Source organism: Triticum dicoccoides, chromosome 3B (assembly GCF_002162155.2).
Source record: "Triticum dicoccoides isolate Atlit2015 ecotype Zavitan chromosome 3B, WEW_v2.0, whole genome shotgun sequence".
NCBI classification, from domain to species: Eukaryota; Viridiplantae; Streptophyta; class Magnoliopsida; order Poales; family Poaceae; genus Triticum; species Triticum dicoccoides.
In genome coordinates, this window is record NC_041385.1 from 209948987 (window position 1) to 209969498 (window position 20512).

At 45.2% G+C, this 20512-nt stretch overlaps 1 protein-coding gene across 1 annotated transcript; it reads right to left on the reverse strand.

Moving 5' to 3' along the window:
• Window positions 1–526: 526 nt before the first annotated feature.
• LOC119275570 (cyclin-A1-2-like) lies at window positions 527–4943 on the reverse strand. Its single transcript, XM_037556438.1, has 11 exons — window positions 4544–4943; window positions 3281–3680; window positions 3040–3173; window positions 2299–2391; window positions 2072–2205; window positions 1900–1975; window positions 1747–1823; window positions 1630–1663; window positions 1404–1553; window positions 1180–1314; window positions 527–1083 (listed from the first exon to the last, which is right to left on the reverse strand). Exons 1-11 carry the CDS (start codon window positions 4769–4771, stop codon window positions 1012–1014), a joined length of 1533 nt encoding a protein of 510 aa, XP_037412335.1. The 5' UTR covers window positions 4772–4943; the 3' UTR covers window positions 527–1011.
• Between the last annotated feature and the right edge of the window lie 15569 nt (window positions 4944–20512).

The window sequence follows — 20512 nt, forward strand, 5'->3', positions numbered from 1 at the left end:
GCCGGTAAGGGCGCCAATTCCGGTTTTTTCCAGTCCGGTTTTTTAAACTACGCTCTGCGCAAAGCTGCTAAGTTTAGATATATATCATATGTTGCAGACTTGTTTTACATCTAAATAATGTTAAATATTGCCTAAATGCAAACGGAATGCTACCATAGTAAATGCCAAATGCTGAATGTCACTTACAGTCTTCAGCCACTAGACAAAGATGACCGTTTCACAAGCAACTTAATGGTCAACAAGCGGCACGTTGACAGTACTCTGGAAGCCCTACAATTTTTCTATTGCACATTGGGGATGAGAAACATCTCCATGACATATTCAGAACTAGATTAAATTTTCTGGGAGTCGAGGACCACATCTAACACAAAAGCCCCAGCCACCATCTGCTATTCTGCTGATCCGACACCTCTGGCTTCAAGCAGAAATCTTGAAAACAACTCTGAAGACTCAAATGTTTTGGAACACAGACCGTACGAAATGTTTTGTCATTTGTTCAATATACAGCATCATGCAGGAGCTTGTTCAGAATTAGCACAGTCAAAATGTGGTGCTCTTATTAAGATATCAGACTAAACAATGCCACCACATTCTCTCATACATGGGAGGGAGGTGCCCTCCCAAACATCATGGCAGCCAAGTGACTCCAGTATTATGCCATTACAAACAAGATGTTTATGCTTCTGCTGTAGCGCTCTCCAATGTACATGCACCTGAAAAACCTGGGCTCTAGACTATAGGTACAGAAAGAAAGAAAGAAAACAGCAGAGAGCAGAGGAAGGACAAGTCAAGGAAGCAAAAAGCACACCACTACAATACCACTACCACAACGACATCAGCATCAATCTAGAATCTACACTGCCGATCACCCGAAACAAGCCCGAGGCACCGGCATGTCTTGGGATGGAGCTATACTGTCTGCGAGGATCAGCGGCGCAGCTCCAATTTGAGCCCGCCACAAGATGAAGAATTCAGTAAGCAACTGCAACTACTCCTGGGCATTTTCACCCGCTAGCATGCCGCGTCCCGGAAGAATTCTGCGGGGACTGAACTTGGGCATTGCTTCTTCCCGACAAATTTGTACTGAGGAAAGAATGGTGTAGAGGAGGTCAGCATCAGCATAAGCTTGCCTAATAACTGAAGAAATTTGGTGGCATAATATCAAGACTATTCGGTTACCTTATGTTGGCTGTACTTTTCTCTGATTGCAGGAAGATTACTCCCAGGACCAACGCTGAAAAGGCGGTGCAGCGCCTTCACACAATCGCATAGCTCCGACGGCTTGTACTGTGTGTAGTGGGCAAGGGTGGAGTTCTGCTTCCAGTTCACAATGGCAAGTAGTACATGTTAGCTCAAGCAAGCAACATTTTGATACTGCAAAGGTTTGTGAAAGCTGCACTTACCCAGGGGTGTTTTGCTGGCTGCAGTATGAACTTCGACAAGAAAATTGCAGAGGCCGCAACAAGTGAAGGAGGGTAAGCAAGTAGACTGTACTCAAGCAGTGATAGCTCAGCAACATAATTGGCTAGGAACTCAAGATGCAAAGGTGGATCCTGTAGAAAGAAAAGTAATCAGTATGGACCCATGGAATTGCAGAAAGCAAGCAGAAGCTGATCAAGAGAGCCATACCTCATCACAGACTTGTGCAGCCCGGACAAATCTCCTATGGTAAGCAAGGAATAGAGAATGTGAGATTCAGTTGGTATGAAGCCATGAAATTTGCCAATGCATGAAAGAGAGCAAAACCTTAAAAAGCACTTTGCTGTAGGTGCGGTCATCTCAAACTTCAGGTAATTGAGGACGGAAGCTTCCATATCCAAAACCTGTTTATCTATGAATTAGAGAATGACAGAGACAAAGTGACAAACACTGAACGGTCTGATGCAATATATCACTAACCTCATCCTTGAAGTATGTATTGTCAGTGATGTAGCAGAATTCTTCTACCTGGGGTGCACAAATCTCCTCATATTTACTGAAAATCAAAGAACAAAATTAGTATGTTAACAATGAAATGCCAATCAAGAGTAAATGAAAAAAAAAATGAAGTGGCTGCATCTTAATATCTTACGCAGCTATAAGCATGCAAGCGACACCGAGTAATTGCAGCCTTTGGCGATTGATCTCATTGCCGGAAAGGTAACGGTCAATATAGTTGACTGTCAGGTATAAGGTATCAGGAACAAGACGATATTCTTCAGCAACCTGCACGAAGTAACGCATTAATACAATGAAAAAGAGTGACCTCCAGGCTTATAAACTGTTACTAAATTTGCTTTGTCAGCTGGAAAAGCTTACTTCCACAAGCCAGTCAATCAGGATAGCCCTCATGCTTGGGTTCACATCCTTCTGAATTGTTTCCAGAAAATCAGTTGATGGTCTTTTCCTCGTCTGTTGAGAAATAAATAAAGCATCACAACAAAATATAGAGACATATAGTATCCATCTACTTTTTGTTGATCAAGTTCACATCCATTTTTATTGAAGTTAATTTAGTTCATTGAGGAGAACATTACTCCATTAAGACTTCAAGGGTATCATACTACAACTCCATCCTGCATGAATTCCTCTATCATACACCACCTAACATTATTTTAACACTACCTTTTGATATCCTAACATCAATTTGTAAAAAATGTAACACATTAATGTATAGTGTTCCGAAATGTACTGACCCTAGCTTTAGTTTATAATTTCTTCAGAGGCTGGTTTAATCGTTTATGTGAACTTGATCTTAGAAATGTTACTGTAGTGTCTATGATTGATGTTTTCTGCAACTGACAACAAGCATTTGGCATTTGCTACTACTTCTTTCGACACATTCCTGGTAATTGACAATAAGGTCTATGATGACACTGACAGACCTCTAGACCACAAGCTGAGAAGGGCAAGCAACATTAAGAAACATGCGCAAACTGAAGAATGTTTTTAAGTCCAATAATCATGTCATCATGTAATGTAGAAGGTATACTAATCTGTTCTGATCTAAACATTTGAAGGAGCAGGCTGACAGAAGATGTCGAAGAAAAGAATGCGCACCTCAGCCTCTCGCAGGTGCATATAGATATCAGAAGCAAGAGTAGCACACAGCTGTGGATCCTCATAGTTATCATCGACGTCACAAACGTTGTCAATTTCCATTGGGGCAGCAGCATCCTTCTTCCACTTAGCTCCTGCGAAAGAAGAAATGCACTACATTAATCACAAAAGGTCTAACAAAATACACTATAAGAGCACACGCCCTAGGCATAACTGTCAATGTTCAGAAAGGAAAACATACCTTCCACAGTCCTATCATCTGAAATGCGCAGGTTTTCATTCGCCCGTCGCTGTAGAGAATCGAGCAATGAGGAGTCACCATTATCAATGTACTCGAAGTCGGGGCTCTTCATAGAGTCGCAACTCGACATAGTCTCGTCAGTGGAAATGGAATCTCCTGAATGTCCAGGAGACACGAAGCTGCTGAAGGGTATAACGGCAGGCACGGCAATCGGCACCACAGTAGGCACCTTACGAGGAGGAACACTCTCCTTCTGTACGGAGCTCTCATGGCGAGATGTGACAGGAGCTGGCTTGGTGAAAGCCGATTTCACAGCCGAGCCACGATTTGTGCTTGCATTCCGAGCACTTGGCAAAGCTCCCTTCTTCACAGGTGCAGCTGAGGTAGCTGAATTCAACCTCTGCATTACAAATTCAGAAAAGGTAAATAACCGGTTTTAAATCTCTTGCTCTCACGCATGCATCAGTAAGCACAGTTTGAATTTCAAATTGTACAAATAACAAATGTGGATAATACTAGTATGATATTAGAAAATTCCAGAGTAACTTTATGCTAAACTGTTAGAGGGAAGTGTAAGATTTTAACCATAAACGCTCAGCGAGTATTCTTGCCAGAAAATGAACCAAACTCCTGAAATATGATCCGCAACAGAAAGAGCAGTACTGGTAAAGGCGCAAAATTGAGTGAAAATAGCAGCCAGAAACGTGCACAAAAGAGGCATCAAAAATTGGGAAAAGTGGAAGATTAGCAATCGCAGAGTATGTATGGAAAACAATAAAAAGCAAAATCAATTTTATTTTAGGAAAAGTGGAAGATGAGAAATCCATGAAATGGAAAACATTACAAGCCAAAATCAACCCAGAAACATTGTATTACTATCAAGAGAACAAAACACGCCACTGATTGGGTACATGAGGCAACAAATCGCGGCGCATGTCCTCTGATACCAGGAGAAACTAAACGTTTGACTTGTCGCCTCGAAGGATGGACACCACATCCAAATCTCCGCATCGAGAATTTTCCTATCCTATCCCAGGAAAAGGGCAGTGGACTTGATCCGTCCGTAGAACCACATAGCCAGAAGCAACAGCAGGAGCGACTGCAACCTGCGCTCGTGCCCTCTACAGGGCTCCAACCATAGCCATTCAAAATTCAAATTAAACCGGCCCACGATCTCAACCCCAGACGAGAAAACGGCAACCATTTCAGTTTCATCCCACAACAACGAACAAAATAGGCAATCCCTCAGGCTCGGATCCGTACTGCATTGCCCGCCGTGACGACCGCGATCTTCCCGCAGCCGGCCCTGCCCCCGGCCGCCGCGGCGACGTTGGTGGTGAGGTTGCCGAGCGCCACGCGCTTCTTCGCCTGCTGCTGCGCGGCCGCGGGGCCCGCGGCCGCCCTGGCGCCCTCCGGCACGGCAGGGCGCTTCGCCGTCGAGGTCGACATCGCCGACGAGAAGCGGCGGGGGGCGGCGGAGTTGCTCGACATCGGGGCGCGGCTGTTGACGGCGGGGGAGCTCGCTCGCTGCCACCACAACCACCGACCTCGGGCGGGATTTGTATGGGGGCAGCGGCAGCGGAGCGGTGGAGGGGAGAGGCGAGCAAGGGTTTGGTGTCCCGGCACGGCACGGCAGACAGAGCCCTGGGGTTTGGGACTGGGGAGAGCGACGGGGGGAGAAGAAGAGGTGGGGGGAGGGGGTGGCTAAATTAGGAAAAACACCCTGTCCTTTCAAAATAGTTTCCTACCTGGGGGCTACTTGCCTATTTAGGCTGTCAATTAACTAATCGCTTAAAATTCAAACTGCCCTCTATACTGGACCTGACATGGACTTCAGTAGGATTTTAAGTTTTTTTTTTTGAGGGAGGATTTTAAGTTTGTTCGGCGGTGTGCCAACGGAGAAAATGTAGCCTGGATTAAACGTACACTCTAGTGGTAGTTACTTAGGGACGCGAAGTGAGATTAACTTTAGCAAGAGAAAATAGCATTACTATATTATCTAAGAAATCGTAGTACTCTATAGTTTAGTTTTATTCATATACAAAACTTGTACATCGGAAAATGTCGCGTGGATTAGTTCAGGCCAGATTGTGTCACAGCAGAGTTCTTCTTTTGAAACTAGTACTCCCTCCGTCCGAAAATACTTGTCATCAAAATGGATAAAAAAATATGTATCTAGAACTAAAATACGTCTAGATACATCCCCTTTTATCCATTTTGATGACAAGTATTTTCGGACGGAGGGAGTACTAGCGTACTAGTGAGTTAGAGAACCAAGGCCGCTGCTGCCATGCATGTGTTTATTGCCGTTACAGATTGCCCCACGGCTCTCCCCCATTCAAATTTCGAAATTTGAAATCGGCGTGTGGTGGGGTGGGGGCTCCTTTTGTCACGGTGCAATTTAGGGAAGCGCTCGATGCACACTCCTCCTAGTACGTGGCATGATATCCAACGCGTCCATCCAAAGAAGAAAAGCGAAGGCTGCCTCCAGCGGCCTTCGACCTCTTTTTTTCGGGACCTTCTATTTATTTCTTCATTCAAGCAACGATAACTAATTACGGGATTAGTGTCTCGGCTATGTAGTGGAGTGGAGGGAAACGGGCGGGTTTGAACCTCCGGCCGATCGCGTCCGTCCGTCGGGACGGCAACGGCATGCATCCTGGGGGAGCGTGCGTGCGCTCGGCGGAGCGGGGTGGGACCCATCCGTCGGCTTTTGCTGCTGCTCCTCGCGGTTTGAACTTTGAAACGCTGATGCGGGCTGCCCTCCTCCTCCTCCACACCGGCCACCAACGGGCCGATGACCCGCAAGCCGCACGTGCCACCAGCGGGGCTCTGGACTCTGGACGGAGGGCTTTGGGTTTTAAATTTTTTCGAACCGCTAGTCCGAGTTCTCTCCTGGAAAGCAAGCAAAGATCTCGGAGGGTGCTGTGCGAAAAGCTACTGTATGGACTAGGCACTACGGTAACGTCACAGTAGGCAAGGTAGGGGCGGGGCCCGCATCTGTCTGCTGGAAGTGCTGGTGCTGCCTCCGGGCTAGGTGCGTCCGTGCCATTTTTGGATCCGGAAGCTAATGCTGATGCCGTTGCTGTCAGTGGCCGTTCAGTCATGCCGGCCGGTGACCGCCCGGCCGTACTTGAGGGTTCACGGCCAGCTCATGCGGGAGCAAACGTGCCTGTACTTCGACATGGCCTCCGTATTATCGATCGTGTTTCGCAAACCACGTTGCAGGGTGGTGACTCGTATGCTTGTTAGCCACATTGATGCAACAGATTAAGAGAAGCGATTCAAATTAGCCACAGTGTGGTCGTTTGACCGGCGAGCTGGATCTCGGCACTTTCTACTCGGACTCATTCCCATGGGCCACGGCATCTCACTCTGCAGGCGTGACCAGCCAGGTCGCCGTTGGTCGTGTGCGGTTGCTTTGCCCCCCCTTGGAGGTGGAGCCAACCGGTGCCCCGAGATAGAGCGAGAATGCACGGCATGCAAACGGAGAGGAGCGTCCGTCCACGGGTGATGGGATCCTCTGAGTTCGAACTTTGAGTTTGAATGAAAAAAGTGGAGTACGTAGATGCCTGCCTCCATGCCCTTCGGAGCCAGTCAGGAACTGTTTTCCTTTTTTTCTTTTGAGCGAAACGCCTTCATAGCTTACTTTATTAAAATTAGCACAAGTTTACATCGTTCACAAGACAGCCAAGAATAAAATTAAGGGGTTCATCCGCCCAAATAAAAGAAGAATTATTCTCAAAACTATATTTAGCTATCTCATGCGCAGCTTGGTTTACTTCTCGTAAGACATGATTGGAGCGAAGGGCCAAAATTGACATCTTCCAATTGGACTGTGAGCGAAGGGCCAAAATTGACATCTTCCAATTGACATCTGGCGCCACCGCAATGTGATCATCTTCGACAAGATCACTCCCTCCCCCGTCTCCCTCCTGGCCGCGATCCAGGATGAAGCCCGCTCCTGGGCATGTGCAGGTGCCAAAGGACTGAGTAGTATCATCCCTGTAACATAGATGGTTCATTGGGCTGAGCAACCCACCCCATGCTCACTGTGTATCTCGAGCACGCCTTGTAGTGTACGTGCCCCTGATGCCTAATATGTATATTCTTCTCTCTATCAATGCAATGATATGCTGACCGTAGCGTATTCGAGAAAAAAAAAGAATACTCTCATTGTGTCTTTTTCGCCTCCTGATCCACCATAAGTACCAACATGTTGTTGCTATTACTCCCGTTGTATTGGCCCCTTGTAGGCTTTGGTTTTGCTCCTCTGATGAATCTAGCAGTTCTTCCAGCATTTGTGATCCTGATCTTTCCACCGAAAAAACTCCCAAAATTCTATTCTCCAAGTTAAGATCTTTCCATAATTGTTTTGCAGGTGTGCATGCAAATAAAGGATGCGAGATATCTTCCAACTCTGTATGACAGATAGGGCAAGAAGGACCAGAACCAACATGGCGATGAACCAACACTGCTTTTACGTAGATTGTAGCATGAAGAGTACGCCAGAAAAATATCTTTATTTTTCCCGGTATTGATAGCTGCCAAATTTTGTTCCATATACGGTTTGTTCCCAGTGAAGAAGACGGAGCTAAAATGGCACTTCCAAACTGGTGTTTCCACTCCACATGGTATGCAGACCTAATTAAAAAGGTCCCCGATTTGTTGTAGTGTCATGCAATAAAATCATCAAAATCATTAGGACTCAAGGGTATCCTCAAGATCCTGTCCACACCTACAACCGAAAAGATGTCATGAATTAACATTTCATCCCATTGTCCTGTTCCGGGATCAATCAGATCAGAAACTTTGTTAATCAAAATGCCCCCTCGCTCGGTTACCACCTTTCTGGAAGGGCTTGTTGGCATCCAGGGATCACGCCATATATTTATTGATTCACCATTGCCTACCCGCCAAATGTTACCTCGTTTGAATGTTTGGATTCCAGCGACGATGCTTTGCCATGTGAAAGAAGAGCCCCTCTTTCACCAACATCTAAAATATGTTGGTTTGGATAGTATTTAGCTTTCAAGATTTGTGCACATAAAGATTCTGGTTTTTCTATCAACCTCCAGACTTGTTTTGATAACATGGCTAGGTTGAAGGAATGGAAAACACGAAAACCTAGCCCACCTTGAGATTTGCGGAAACACAATTTCCACCAAGCAAACCAATGCATCTTCCTTTTATTTTCTCCATCTCCCCACCAGAATTTTGCTATGACATCCATCATATCCTTACAGATACCTTTTGGTAATTTAAAAACTCCCATAACATAAACTGGAATGGCTTGCGCCACTGACTTCAACAAAGTTTCTTTACCAGCAATAGAAAGGTTCTTTTCTTTCCAGCCATTAATTCTCTGCATGATTCTCTCTACAAGGTGTTTAAAACAGCCACTTCTGTCAATACCCACAAGAGCCGGGAGTCCCAAATATCTATCTGACAGAGCTTCATTATCTATATTCAGATGCAAACATATATCCGTTCTCATATCCACATCAGTGTTTGGGCTGAAGAAAATACTACATTTTGCCACACTCACCATTTGTCCTGAATTTGTACAGTAAGTATCAAGTACCTGTTGTAAGGAAGTTGCATTGTTCATATCTGCCTTCATTAGAATAAGGGAGTCATCAACAAATAAGAGGTATGAAACTAATGGTGCATTTCTGCACACCCTGATCGCATCGATGCCACCAACTTCTTCTTCAAACTACAACAGACTAGATAAAGCCTCTGAACATAACAAAAACAGGTATGGTGATAGAGGATCACCCTGCCGTAAACCTCTTGTGGGAGTAAATTGTTCTGTCTCCTGAGAGTTATATCTGACATTATATTTTACAGAGGAGACACATTTCATAATAAGATTTACCCAATGCTCATTAAAGCCCAATTTCAACATCATTTATCTGAAGAAGATCCATTCAACTATATCATAGGCCTTGTGCATATCCAACTTTACCGCACGCAGGCCAGTTTTTCCTTTCTTCTTGTTCTTAATTGTATGTATGCATTCATAAGAAACTAGTACATTATCTGTTATGAGTCTGCCTGGAACAAAAGCGCTCTGAGTGGGTGCAATGATATCAGGTAAAATAGCTTTAAGCCGACTCCACAACATTTCTTAGATAATCTTGTAGACCACTTTGCATAAACTAATAGGATGGTACTATGTGATAGATTCAGGAGAATCTACTTTCAGAATCAACACAATATTAGTATCGTTCCAGCCATCCGGTATTTGCCCATTGTTAATAGCAGAGAATACCTCCACCGTGATCTCCTCTCCAATAAAATGCCAACAACGCTTGAAGAAGATTGCATGTAGTCCATCTGGACCTGGAGCCTTCAAATCTCCAATGCTAAAGGCAGCTTGTTTTACATCTTCAGCCGTGAAAGGTTTCATGAGGTGTTCATTCATAACCTCATCTACTTTTGGCACTATTTTTTCCAACAAAACGAGATCTAGATCTTGTACTTCAGAGGAGAAAAGATTAGTAAAATAATCTCGAATATGAGGATTTAATAAATTGTACCTTCCAACCAGACCCCTTGGCCATTTTTCAATCTCTTCATGAATTTTTTCTTTCTCCGTTCTGATGCAAAGCCTTGAAAAAACTATGTATTCCTATCTCCATTCTTCAGCCAAGTAACCCGTGACCTCTGTTTATAATGAATCTCCTCTTGTTCCAATAGCTCTTCTATTTCTAACATCAGCCTCTTCTTTTTCTCTTCGTTTGCATCAGTCATTGGTGCCCGCATAACCCATTCTAGTTGTTTTTGTTTCTTCCTAAGCTTCTGCATCGGTTGTTTTAAGACGAAGCGGTCCCATGCATGCAAACTCTCATGCAGATTGCTTAATTTACCTAGGATTCCCTCCCCTGCTGCCTGTTGCTGTGCAACCATCCAAGCTTCACCGTCCGCTTTTGAAAGGGTTGGCTCCTGCAGCCAACGTGCTTCGAACCAGGGTTTATGGGTTTGGGCTAGCTTCTGAAAAGGTTCGCGTTAATTCTCCTCTAGACCACCTGATGCACCGGATTACAGGCTGCTTTCATATCAACGATCAGAGCACTCTGACTAAAATTTTTTGTCGTCAATAGCCAGCCTAGGGCTAGTCACTTTGGCTTGATTTCCTCCACATCAGTCTCATGTTCCCAGATTAGATCATCCATTTCCTCATCCTAAAGATTCAGACTCTCCAGGAGTTTCGCCGTTTCCTTCGACCCATGGTAGCTCATAGATCCGCCACTTCCACCAACTTCGGTCATTGCAGCTATAGACAAAACACCCATCAAAACCCTAGCTCGCGCACTCGTTGTTCCTCGGGAAGACCTGAGGGGATGTAGGAGGCAGACGGGGAGGGAGAAAGCTTCCTAATTTGCGGGATCAAAACCTCAACGATGGAAAACTCATGATGGAGGCGCCGCCGGAGGACTGGAGAACCCTAGTCGTGAGACCTAGGGGATAGTCAAGAACTGTTGGTGCGGTGCCTGTCCAGGGCTTGCTTGGGTCATGTCGTCACGTCCATCCTGACCGGTGGTTGATGGATCATTCACGCGTGGGATGTCGTTCTTCATTTGCTTTTTTGAATCCTTGGGATATTTGGTCGATCACAGACGTGTATGTATGTGCAAACGGTTAGCCCACTCTAGCACCGCCACCCCAACCTACCGGATCCAAACCACCACCGCCATCATCACCGGTGACGAGGGTGATGGCGACGTATCGGTGCCACCTATGGCAGTGGACACATTCTCCCTTTATGTGGGCACGGTTCTGCTACAATTGCTGGTGGACGGTGACCGGCATCAAGGAGGTTGTAGGATTTGTGAGGGGAACCTCGCGGGAGAGATGTGTCGGCACGAGTGTAGACTGGATGTGTGCAGCCGTGCGTCGGTTTGATCCCGGACATGTGTGGTTGCAGCGTGACCTAGTGCATGCGGCTTCGCGACCATGTTGGCAATGACCTCGTCAATGGGGAACTCGATGGAGGACAACGGTGCCGCAACCTCGGGATGTGGTGGTGAGTCTATGAGATGGCTGCAACAACAGAACGATTTGTTCATCAACTTAGGTCTAAGCATCCCTCCCTCTCCCGTTGACGGAGATCGAAGGAGGTGCAACAGTGAGCGGATGCGGAGTGGCAAGCACCTGGTTCTGGCATTTTCTTCAGCGTCGTCCATAGGTCTTTGACTCTCTCGATGCCTAGATTTGGCTAGCGGGGAGTCATCAGCAGGTAGAGAGAGTTCACTAGTATCACCTCCCAGCTAGATCATGCAATGTGTGTGTGACTTGTCTTTGCTTAAGGTGTTTGCTCGAAGCTCACTTCAAGGATGAATAATCCAACTGCTTAGACCTGTCATCATTGACAAAGGGGTGATGATCACTTTTTGGAGGATTTGTCTACGAGTAGATTTTTTTTCATTGTTCAATCACATGACATAAGGTATGTGGTATATTTGTGGATATACTAGTGTGAACAAATTCATTTTGGATGGCCACAAGATTTTTTTCGTAAGCCGATTTATTTGGCATCAATGCTTGGATTTGCATGACATTATTGAAAAATAAAAAAATGGGTGTGTGCATCAACCGGTGTAATGGCCGAAGTTAACTTCCTTTTCTAAAGAAAAAGTCGACCAATGATGGTCTCTGCCCTTTTTGTAGAAAATGATGGTCTCTCCCTCTCTCTTCCCTCTATAGCAGATTATTGCTTAGCACCTCTAAAAGCATATTCAACCCATTACTAGACATACCAAGTGATAAAACATCTCAATCAACAACAAAATTAATGCATGCCCTCCTTTACCAAGAGTATTAAAAAAAATTGAAATATTCTTTAGATGAAGGCAAAAGTTTTGCCTCGTGATACGTCTCCAAAGTATCTATAATTTTTTATTGTTCCATGCTATTATATTATCCATCTAGGATGTTTTATATGCATTTATATGCTATTTTATATGATTTTTGGGACTAACCTGTTAACCTAGAGCCCAATGCTAGTTTCTGTTTTTTCCTTGTTTTTGAGTTTTACAGAAAAGGAATACCAAACGGAGTCCAATTGACGTGCCAATTTTTGACGATTTTTGATGGACCAAAAGAAGCTCCGGGAGTAAAAGAATTGGGCCAGAAGAGTCCCGAGCCATCCACAAGGGTGGAGGGCGAGCCCTACCCCCCTGGGTGCGCCCCTTGCCTCGTGGATGACTCGGAGACCCCCTTGACGTGAGACCGACGCCAAAAATTCCTATAAATAATGAAACCTCCAAAAAATACAATAGATCAGGAGTTCCGCCGCCGCAAGCCTCTGTAGCCACCAAAAACCAATTGGGACCCTATTTCGGCACCCTACCGGAGGGGGGATCCATCACCGGTGGCCATCTTCATCATCTCGGCGCTCTCCATGACAAGGAGGGAGTAGTTCACCCTCGGGGCTGAGGGTATGTACTAGTAGCTATGTGTTTGATCTCTCTCTCTCTCTCTCATGTTCTTGAGGTGGTACGATCTTGATGTATCGCGAGCTTTGCTATTATAGTTGGATCTTATGTTGTTTCTCCCCCTCTACTCTCTTGTGATGGATTGAGTTTTCCCTTTGAAGTTATCTTATCGGATTGAGTCTTTAAGGATTTGAGATGTATCTCTTGCATGTGCTTATCTGTGGTGACAATGGGATATCACATGGTCCACTTGATGTATGTTTTGGTGATCAACTTGCGGGTTTCGTAACATTGTGAACTTATGCATAGGGGTTGGCACATGTTTTCGTCTTGACTCTCCAGTAGAAACTTTGGGGCGCTCTTTGAAGTACTTTGTGTTGGTTGAATAGATGAATCTGAGATTGTGTGATGCATATCGTATAATCATGCCCACGGATACTTGAGGTGACATTGGAGTATCTAGGTGACATTAGGGTTTTGGTTGATTTGTGTCTTAAGGTGTTATTATAGTACGAACTCTATGATAGATCGAACGGAAAGAATAGCTTCATGTTATTTTACTACGGACTCTTGAATAGATCAATCAGAAAGGATAACTTTGAGGTGGTTTCGTACCCTACAATAATCTTCGTTCGTTCCCCGCTATTAGTGACTTTGGAGTGACTCTTTGTTGCATGTTGAGGGATAATTATATGATCCAGTTATGTTATTATTGTTGAGAGAACTTGCACTAGTTAAAGTATGAACCCTAGGCCTTGTTTCCTACCATTGCAATACCGTTTACGCTCACTTTTATCATTAGTTACCTTGTTGTTTTTATATTTTCAGATTACAAAAACCTATATCTACCATCCATATTGCACTTGTATCACCATCTCTTCGACGAACTAGTGCACCTATACAATTTACCATTGTATTGGGTGTGTTGGGGACACAAGAGACTCTTTGTTATTTGGTTGCAGGGTTGTTTGAGAGAGACCATCTTCATCCTATGCCTCCCACGGATTGATAAACCTTAGGTCATCCACTTGAGGGAAATTTGCTACTGTCCTACAAACCTCTGCACTTGGAGGCCCAACAACGTCTACAAGGAGAAGGTTGCATATTAGACATCAAGCTCTTTTCTGGCGCTGTTGCCGGGGAGGTGAGTGCTTGAAGGTATATCTTTAGATCTTGCAATCAAATCTTTTAGTTTCTTGTTTTATCACTAGTTTAGTCTATAAATGAAAATTACAAAAAATGGAATTGAGGGTGCCTCATATGCTTCATCTTTTTAATGTCTTTCGTGAAAATGATCGAAAGGAAAATTGTGCTCAAGTACTAGAAGAAGAATTACATAGAATGATTGGCATTAAATATGTGAATGATGAGCATGATTGCAATTGTTAGTATGAATTCTTTGAATACCCATGATGCTAATGATATGCAAAGCCACAAGCTTGGGGATGCTATGTTTGATGAAGATGATATGTTTAGTCCCCCAAGTTTTGTTGAGAATATTTATTATGATGAAAGCATGCCTCCTATTTATGATGATTATATTGATGAAAGTGGGTTTGGAAGAGTGTCAACTTTAGGAAGTAATGATCCCACTATTTTGGAGGATGTTGAATATTATTGTGATAATTATGAAAGTGGATTTGGAAAGGTCATGACTTTATTTAATGATGAATCCACTATTTCGGAAGAGATTCCAATTGATTATGAGAATAAAGTTCCTATCTATGATGATTATTGTGATGACATGTATGCTATAAAGAACAATAATAATCATGAAACTTGTCATCTTGATTTTAATCTTCAATTGGATTATGCCTCACATGATAGTTATTTTGTTGAGTTTGCTCCCACTACTATTCATGAGAAGAATTTTGCTTATGTGGAGAGTAATAAAATTTCTATGCTTGTAGATCATGAAAAGAATGCTTTATGTGATAGTTATATTGTTGAATTCGTTCACGATGCTACTGAAAATTATTATGAGGGAGGAACATATGCTTGTAGGAATTGCAATAATATCAAGTTCCCTCTCTATGTGCTTAAATTTTTTAAAGTTATGCTTGTTTTGCCTTCCTATGCTAGTTGATTATTGTTCCCATAAGTTGTTTGCTCACAAAATCCCTATGCATAGGAAGTGGGTTAGACTTAAATGTGCTAGTAATATTCTTCAGGATGCTCTATTTATGTTTCAATCCTTATATTTTATGTGAGCATCATTGAAATCATCATGCCTAGCTAGGGGCGTTAAACGTTAGCGCTTGTTGGGAGGCAACCCAATTTTATTTTTGTTCTTTTCTTTTTGCTACTGTTTAGTAATAAATAATTCATCTAGCCTCTGTTTAGATGTGGTTTTATGTTTTAATTAGTGTTTCTGCCAAGTAGAACCTTTGGGAAGACTTGGGTGAAGTCTGTGCGATCTTGCTGTAAAAAACAGAAATTTTTGTGCTCACGAGATTAGCTGCTATTTTTTACTGGAGAGTGATTTTAAGTTGATTCTTTTTCAAGAAGATTAATAGACAAATTCCTCAGGTCCACCAATTTATTTCAGAATTTTTGGAGTTACAGAAGTATTCAAATGATACATATTACTACAGACTGTTCTGTTTTTAACAGATTCTGTTTTCTATGTGTTGTTTACTTATTTTGATGAATCTATGAGTAGTGTAGGAGGGTATGAACCATAGAGAAGTTGGATACAGTAGATATTACACCGATATGAATTTAGAATGAGTTCATAACAGTACCTAAGTAATGATTTATTTTCTTATACTAACGGAGCTTACGAGTTTTCTGTTAAGTTTTGTGTTGTGAAGTTTTAAAGTTTTGGGTAAAGATTCGATGGACTATGGAATAAAGAGTGGCAAGAGCCTAAGCTCTTTCGTGTTCATTCATCGGTAACTGAGGGAGTCCTGGACTAAGGGGTCCTCGGACAACCGGATTATATACTTTGGACGAACTGTTGGACTATGAAGATACAAGATAGAAGACTTCGTCCCGTGTCCGGATGTGACTCTCCTTGGCGTGGAAGACAAGCTTGGCGATTCGGATATGTAGATTCCTTTCTCTATAACCAACGACTTTGTACAATCCTAGCCCCCTCGGTGTCTATATAAACCGGAGGGTTGGGACTTCTAGGGTTAAGCCACAACAATCATAACCTTATAGGCCAGACTTCTAGGGTTTAGCCATTACGATCTCGTGGTAGATCAACTCTTGTAATACTCATATTCATCAAGATCAATCAAGCAGGAAGTAGGGTATTACCTCCATAGAGAGGGCCCGAACCTAGGTAAACATTGTGTCCCCCGCCTCCTGTTACCATTAGCCTTAGACGCATAGTTCGGGACCCCCTACCCGAGATCTGCCGGTTTTGACACCGACATTGGTGCTTTCATTGAGAGTTCTGCCGTGTCGTCGAAGATAGGCTTGACGGCTCCATCAATCATCTACAACAATGCAGTCCAGGGGGAGATCTTCCTCCCCGGGCAGATCTTCGTATTCGGCGGCTTCGCACTGCAGGCCAACTCGCTTGGCCATCTAGAGCAGACCGATAGCTACACCCCTGGCTATCAGGTCAGATTTGGAAGCCTGAATTTTGTGGCCGATATTCGCGGAGACTTGATCTTGGACGGATTCGAGCCCATGACGGGCTGTCCTCGGCCACCATGATGAACATGACCTAGATCTGTCATCTGGCCGCACACAAGAGATAGCGCCTGTGACCGCCCTGGCCCTAGAGCCGGAGTGGACTGCGTCGTCCGAAGACGGGAAGCTCAACCCCGCCGCGGACGGTGGCGCTCGAGCTGCACACAGACCCAACGTCAGGCTGGGCTTGTGTTACCAGAAGCTCGGACTCGTCTCCAGCCGTGGGCTCTAGACCGCGTGCATCCACATCCATTGAACCTGATTGGGCGCCGGTCTTAGAGTTTAGCTCCGCGGACATTTTCCAGCACTCGCCTTTTGGCGACGTGTTAAGCTCATTAAGATCCCTCTCCTTGTCAGGGAACTCTTGGCCGAACTATGTCCGGCTCAAATGGGAAGTAGATGATGAAGAAATTCGTTCCCCACCCACCACCCACTGTATAGCCACTGTCGATAACTAAACTGACATGCTTAACTACGACTCCGAAGACATCGACGGCATGGACGATGATGCCGGAGAGGATCAGGAACCACTACCTACAGGGTGTTGGACAGCCACCTCCTCGTACGACATATACATGGTGGATACACCCAAAGAAAATATCGGCGATGATGAAAATCCAGTCAAGAATAAACCTCCTGGGATACAGCCGAAATGCCAACGTCAGCTGCGCCGCTCTAAGCCATGCCGTAGTAAAAACAGGAATACTGTCACAGAAGAGGACAACACTCCAGACAGTGCCGAAAACAATGAAGACCTCGTTGAGCCGACCTCTGAACAGGAGGAACGGGATGATGGGCGAGTCAGCCCTGGTGAACAGGCCATGAACGAAGACTCGGAGGATAGCAACTACCTTTCGCTCTCCGAAGACGAGGTTAACCTCGGTGACGAAGATTTCATCGTGCCTGAGGAGCCCGCCGAACAGGAACGCTTTAAGGGTCAGCTAATTGCCACTGCAAGAAGCCTGAAAAACAAGCAGCAACAGCTTCAAGCTGATCAAGATCTGCTCAATGAAAGATGGACTGGTGTCCTGGCAGCCGAGGAATATGGCCTCGAGCGCCCAACCAAAAGCTACCCGAAGCGCAAACTGTTACCACAGTTCGATGACAAGGCGCTGGAGCCCGTCCTACCAAGGTACAATACGGCTGACCGACTACCACATGGCCGGGACAAAGTGGCACTTCAAGCCGAACACCAGCCCACGCTACCTCGCAGAACAAACAGAAATACAACAGCTCAGGGATATACACATGACTTGCTACGCGATTTGGAAAAGAGAGCAGGTCAGACAAGATCAATCTATGGATCACGACGGCGTGCCTCGATGCGCGATGCTGGCCATCTTGCTGAACGTGACAAACATAACCACGTCTGGGCTGAAAACCGCAAATGAGCTCTATCCAAGCTACATCACGACTTGGCCCGGTATAGAGGCACCACACACCCCCTTTGCGTCACCGACGAAGTAATGGGACATGATTTCCCAGAAGGGTTTAAACCCGTAAACATCGAATCATATGATGGCACAACAGACCCCGCGGTGTGGATTGAGGATTTTCTTCTCCATATTCATATGGCCCGCGGTGATGATCTTCACGCCATCAAATACGTCCCGCTCAAACTCAAGGGACCATCTAGATACTGGTTAAATAGTGTGCCCGAAAACTCCATTGGCAGCTGGGAGGAATTGGAGGGTGCCTTCCTCGACAACTTCCAAGGCACATATGTCCGACCTCCGGATGCCGATGACCTAAGTCATATAATCCAACAGCCTGGAGAGCCAGCCAGGAAATTCTAGACTCGGTTCCTAACTAAAAAGAACCAGATCGTCGACTATCCGGACACTGAAGCCCTAGCGGCCTTTAAGCACAGCATCCGCGACGAATGGCTGGCCAGACACCTCGGCCAGGAAAAACCGAAGTCCATGTCAGCCCTTACGACACTCATGACCCGCTTTTGTGCGGGCAAACACAGCTGGCTAGACCATAGCAACAACAATACAAGCGAACCTGACACTTCTGAATCCAGAAACAGCAACGGCAAGCCCCGACGCAATAGACATAAGCGTCGAAACAACGGTGATAGTACCGAAGACACGACAGTCAATGCCGGATTCAGTGGCCCTAAGTCCGGTCAGTGGAAGAAGCCATTTAAAAGGAACAATCTGGGCCCGTCCAGTCTGGACCGCATACTCGATCGACCATGCCAAATCCATGGCACTCCTGATAAACCAGCCAATCATACCAACAGGGAATGTTGTGTTGGAAATATGCCCTAGAGGCAATAATAAATTAGTTATTATTATATTTCCTTGTTCATGATAATCGTTTATTATCCATGCTATAATTGTATTGATAGGAAACTCAGATACATGTGTGGATACATAGACAACACCATGTCCCTAGTAAGCCTCTAGTTGACTAGCTCGTTGATCAATAGATGGTTACGGTTTCCTGACCATGGACATTGGATGTCGTTGATAACGGGATCACATCATTAGGAGAATGATGTGATGGACAAGACCCAATCCTAAGCCTAGCACAGAGATCGTGTAGTTCGTATGCTAAAGCTTTTCTAATGTCAAGTATCTTTTCCTTAGACCATGAGATTGTGCAACTCCTGGATACCGTAGGAATGCTTTGGGTGTACCAAACGTCACAACATAACTGGGTGGCTATAAAGGTGCACAGGTATCTCCGAAAGTGTCTGTTGGGTTGGCACGAATCGAGACTGGGATTTGTCACTCCGTGTAAACGGAGAGGTATCTCTGGGCCCACTCGGTAGGACATCATCATAATGTGCACAATGTGACCAAGGGGTTGATCATGGGATGATGTGTTACGGAACGAGTAAAGAGACTTGCCGGTAACGAGATTGAACAAGGTATCGGTATACCGACGATCGAATCTCGGGCAAGTACAATACCGCTAGACAAATGGAATTGCATACGGGATTAATTGAGTCCTTGACATCGTGGTTCATCCGATGAGATCATCGTGGAACATGTGGGAGCCAACATGGGTATCCAGATCCCGCTGTTGGTTATTGACCGGAGAACGTCTCGGTCATGTCTACGTGTCTCCCGAACCCGTAGGGTCTACACACTTAAAGTTCGATGACGCTAGGGTTATAAAGGAAGTTTGTATGTGGTTACCGAATGTTGTTCGGAGTCCCGGATGAGATCTCGGACGTCACGAGGAGTTCCGGAATGGTCCGGAGGTAAAGATTTATATATGGGAAGTCCTATTTTGGCCACCAGAAAATGTTCAGGATTTTTCGGTATTGTACCGGGAAGGTTCTAGAAGGTTCTGGAGTGGGGCCCACCTGCATGGGGGGACCCACATGAACGTGGGTAGTGTGGGCAAGGCCCCACACCCCTGGTCAAGGCGCAACAAGATCCCCCCTTAGAAGGAATAAGATCATATCCCGAAGGGATAAGATCAAGATCCCTAAAAAGGGGGGATAACAATCGGTGGGGAAGGAAATGATGGGATTTCTTTCCTCCCACCTTGGCCAACGCCCCAATGGACTTGGAGGGAAAGAAACCAGCCCCTCCACCCCTATATATAGTGGGGAGGCGCATGGGAGCTTCACACGAAGTTCTGTCGCAGCCCTCCCCCTCTCCCAAGTACTCCTCCTCTCCCGCGGTGCTTGGCGAAGCCCTGCAGGATTGCCACGCTCCTCCATCACCACCTTGCCGTCGTGTTGCCGCTGGACGGAGTCTTCCCCAACCTCTCCCTCTTAGCTTGCTGGATCAAGGCATGGGAGATGTCACTGGGTTGTACGTGTGCTGAACGCGGAGGTGCCGTCCGTTCGGCACTAGGATCTCCGGTGATTTGGATCACGACGAGTACGACTCCTTCAACCCCATTCTCTTGAACCCTTCCGCTTAGCGATCTACAAGGGTATGTAGATGCACTCTCCTTCCCCTCGCTGCTGGTTTCTCCATAGATAGATCTTGGTGACACGTAGGAAAATTTTGAATTTCTGCTACATTCCCCAACAGTGGTATCAGAGCTAGGTCTATTGCGTAGATTCTTTGCACGAGTAGAACACAAAGTAGTTGTGGGCGTTGATTTTGTTCAATATGCTTACCGTTACTAGTCCAATCTTGTTTCGACGGTATTGTGGGATGAAGCGGCCCGG